This window comes from Arachis ipaensis, chromosome B05 (assembly GCF_000816755.2).
Source record: "Arachis ipaensis cultivar K30076 chromosome B05, Araip1.1, whole genome shotgun sequence".
Lineage (NCBI taxonomy): Eukaryota > Viridiplantae > Streptophyta > Magnoliopsida > Fabales > Fabaceae > Arachis > Arachis ipaensis.
In genome coordinates this window covers 140659863-140662961 of record NC_029789.2, presented here as the reverse complement: position 1 = coordinate 140662961, position 3099 = coordinate 140659863, and the positions used below count along the sequence as shown (strand labels likewise).

The 3099-nt window shown below is 37.9% G+C and overlaps 1 protein-coding gene across 1 annotated transcript in view; it reads right to left on the bottom strand.

Annotated features, from left to right (window-relative positions):
* The window catches only part of LOC107644497 (auxin response factor 19-like), a gene marked incomplete in the record, with an annotated part of 7509 nt that overhangs the window by 3711 nt on the left and 699 nt on the right, over window positions 1-3099 (bottom strand). Inside the window, 10 exon segments of the mRNA XM_016348366.2 lie at window positions 1-118; window positions 233-308; window positions 1013-1135; window positions 1280-1444; window positions 1609-1699; window positions 1803-1887; window positions 1960-2115; window positions 2492-2548; window positions 2677-2775; window positions 2950-3059. The exon segment at window positions 1-118 is cut by the window's left edge and continues 12 nt beyond it. Of these exon segments, the coding sequence (XP_016203852.1) occupies window positions 1-118; window positions 233-308; window positions 1013-1135; window positions 1280-1444; window positions 1609-1699; window positions 1803-1887; window positions 1960-2115; window positions 2492-2548; window positions 2677-2775; window positions 2950-3059 (1080 nt within the window).

The following is a 3099-nucleotide window of genomic DNA, read 5'->3' as shown; positions in this document are numbered from 1 at the left end:
GTCTCTTGGCCCTGAAGAACGGGGGAGGGCAGATGAAAAAAGGAGCAGTCACTGGTTCAATTTCCCAAAGTGAAACCCTGCTACGCTTTTCCCCAGCAGTTGACTCATCCCAACCAACCTGACCAATCATACGTGAGTCGGTAAACACTGTTTACAACTTGTGCAGGTCCATCAATTGATAGATTGGAAAAATTTACAATGTTGAATTAGAAAAGGAGAATAGATATTATACCTGCAAATTACGCCATTGTGAATTTTTCCATCTCACAGGATCTAGATCACTGATTCCTGTAATTGTACCCATATACCTGAAATACAATGGAAATAATTAGAATTTATTTTAACAATATCCATTAAGACATCCCCAAGTATGATATCTATTCCCCACCAAATATCTCATTTCCAAAAATGCTACAAAGTGGTACTAGAAATCAATAAACGCTTCAGGAAGCAACTAAGTTACAAGCCAAGGTTAATACATCTTCCAATTACAATAATCAACCACACATGCTTACTTCATAAAGGCATTAATTTGATCATTCACAATTTTGAGAAATTATGTTTACAATACATGGTATGCTGTTATACTGGTTTATTTGATGTTGCTGATGTTAACTCTTAAGTATAGGAGTGTATGTAATGTGAATTGGACTCTTGAGCAGGTGTGGTTTTTAGCACTCTCACTAATGATAGTTTACTACCTGTATGAGCAAGTCTGCAGTTCTGATGCAAATTACACTACCAGAAGTTGTTTTGGGTGTTCTTATGAATCTTTGACAGCAATGCCGAACAGGATTGATGGGAATCATGTTTCGTATGCTGCTATAGGCATACAGGGTGTTCTTAGGTGTTGGAGTCTTGTCTTAGGCATATACTTTTGGCTTAGACTGCTACATCATTTATCCATCTGAAGCTTGTTTGTTTCTGCCCATTCCTATTGGGTGATTTTTAGGTTCTATTATATATACCCCAAAAAAAAAAGTTTCCAATACATGGACTCAAACTGATGCACCTTCTAGTTCCTGAGTCTTCGGTTTCAAACATCATTCGGAAACGCATTCCAGGTGATATTTGATGGCTGTACACTGCCTTGTAGTACTTGGCTAAAGGAATAACAAACTCTGAAGGACTAGCCCTGCAAACGAAAGAAAGATTTTGAGTTCAAGACTTTATAATTGAGAACAGGGGTTCATTAAACAATTAGTTGATCCATGCCTCTGTAATTGAACAAACATACAAGAACTGATAAATTAGCATAAAGAAAAGTAAAGATACTCACCTAGGATTGTAAAAGACGGTAAAGGGACTATTATTTGCAGCAGCATGAGCAGCTGCCGCAAGAATCCCAATATGCATACTATCACTTGACAATACCGAGGATGATATGTTGGCTGGTTGCCTGTTAGCTCGCCTGATTCCCAAAAGAAGCTGCTGCTTTTCATCTCTGCCAGAACATTTAAAAGAGAAGGAAAGATAGTCAAAATGCAGGTCATTTGCTGAAGTGAGTTGAAGCTTTGAAACATTGATTTTCAATATATTTCAAGACAGTTTTGAAAACTTCCACTCAAGCACCAAACAGCACAGAAATGATCAATTTATTACCCTCACCGTATAAATAAAACAGAGTCTCCAGCAAAGAGCCTCTTTCCACTGACAAATAGACTCCATCCAGTTGTAAGCAAGTGGCGCTTTGGTTGCCCTGGTTAAGGTGAGAACCATAATGAATAAATAAAAAGATCTTCAGCAAATTTCCAATAATTTTGCTGTTTCAAATTATATACAGGACTGCATATTACGCATACCTCGATATATATGACGGAAAGTCCAAACATTATCATGCAAATCCCTAGCCACAAGTTCTTGGGCAGGAGGTTGCATAGAATAATCCTACATGAAAACATGGAAAGGATCAAAGCCTGAAAATTTTATTCAACTGCCTGAAATAGTAATTATGCTTACAAGAGGAGGGAATATTTTCTCTGCTGCTCGGCGAGGCACAGAGAAACCTCCATGTGTGCTTGTATCACTAGCTGTCAGCTGTTTGCAGAAAAACTCAGGCTGTGCCTTGTTTGACTTGAGAGCAAGATCTGATCTTAATAAAGCTTCCTTATCATACTGCATGGATCATGTCAACAAATCAGTGAGGTTTCCAAAAAAATAAAATAAAATAAAATTTGAAACATGCATATTTATGTTTCAAGTTTTTAAGGTCTTTCTCCTTTGGTTTCCAACACATATCGGCCATGTTTGACACATAGTCCACATTAAATGTGTGAAACTCTCCCAGTTCGAAGCCAAACTGCATTTTTCACCATTTTCCAAAGAATTAGCTCCCTCGGTTAAAAAACCCAATCCCCATTGGTTCAAGCCTTTTCTCTTTACAATCAGACTCCAAATTAATAGAAAACTTCGTATCATATAAATTGATGTTTGGCATATCATATTGTTATAGAATTATAAAGCATTTGAGACATTCCAAAATGATGCTTACAGAAGGCACAGGTTGAAGTGTCATCTGAGCATAAACTTCATCGGTTTCAGGGTCAGCCTGCCAAAAAAAAAATCCCCAAAAATGAACATACAATCAAAATAAGAGAATTCCAGACCTTCCATATTGATCTTCGGTTCAAAACTAATACAAAAGCCAAACCAAACCAAAAAAGAAAAAATCCATACATGCAAAGTAACACTGTGAAGGAGACACAACAACTTGGATGGAAGATTAGGATAGTTAGGAATCTGTCCATCCACATCTTTCTTCAAAGACGCTGCGACCTGAACCAAACCCAAAAAAGAAAATAAAAGATTCAAATCAATTAAATAAACAATTAAAGGCTTGCTTTGATTATAGCTTATTCTGGATTCAAAATTCAACTCCATAATCGAAAAGCTTAACAGTTTTTTCAGCATGTTAGAGAAGTTGGTTAGGGTAGTTAAGTTAGAGTTGACCTGCTCACTGTGTCCTTGAGGGAAGTAGAAGACGTGTGTTCCCGCCGGCGGAAGGTTCACCAACGGCCCCGCACACGCTTGCCATAGCTCCGGGTTGATGCTCTTCTTCTCTGCACTCGCCACGTGTCCACCATTCAGTTAGTCCAAACA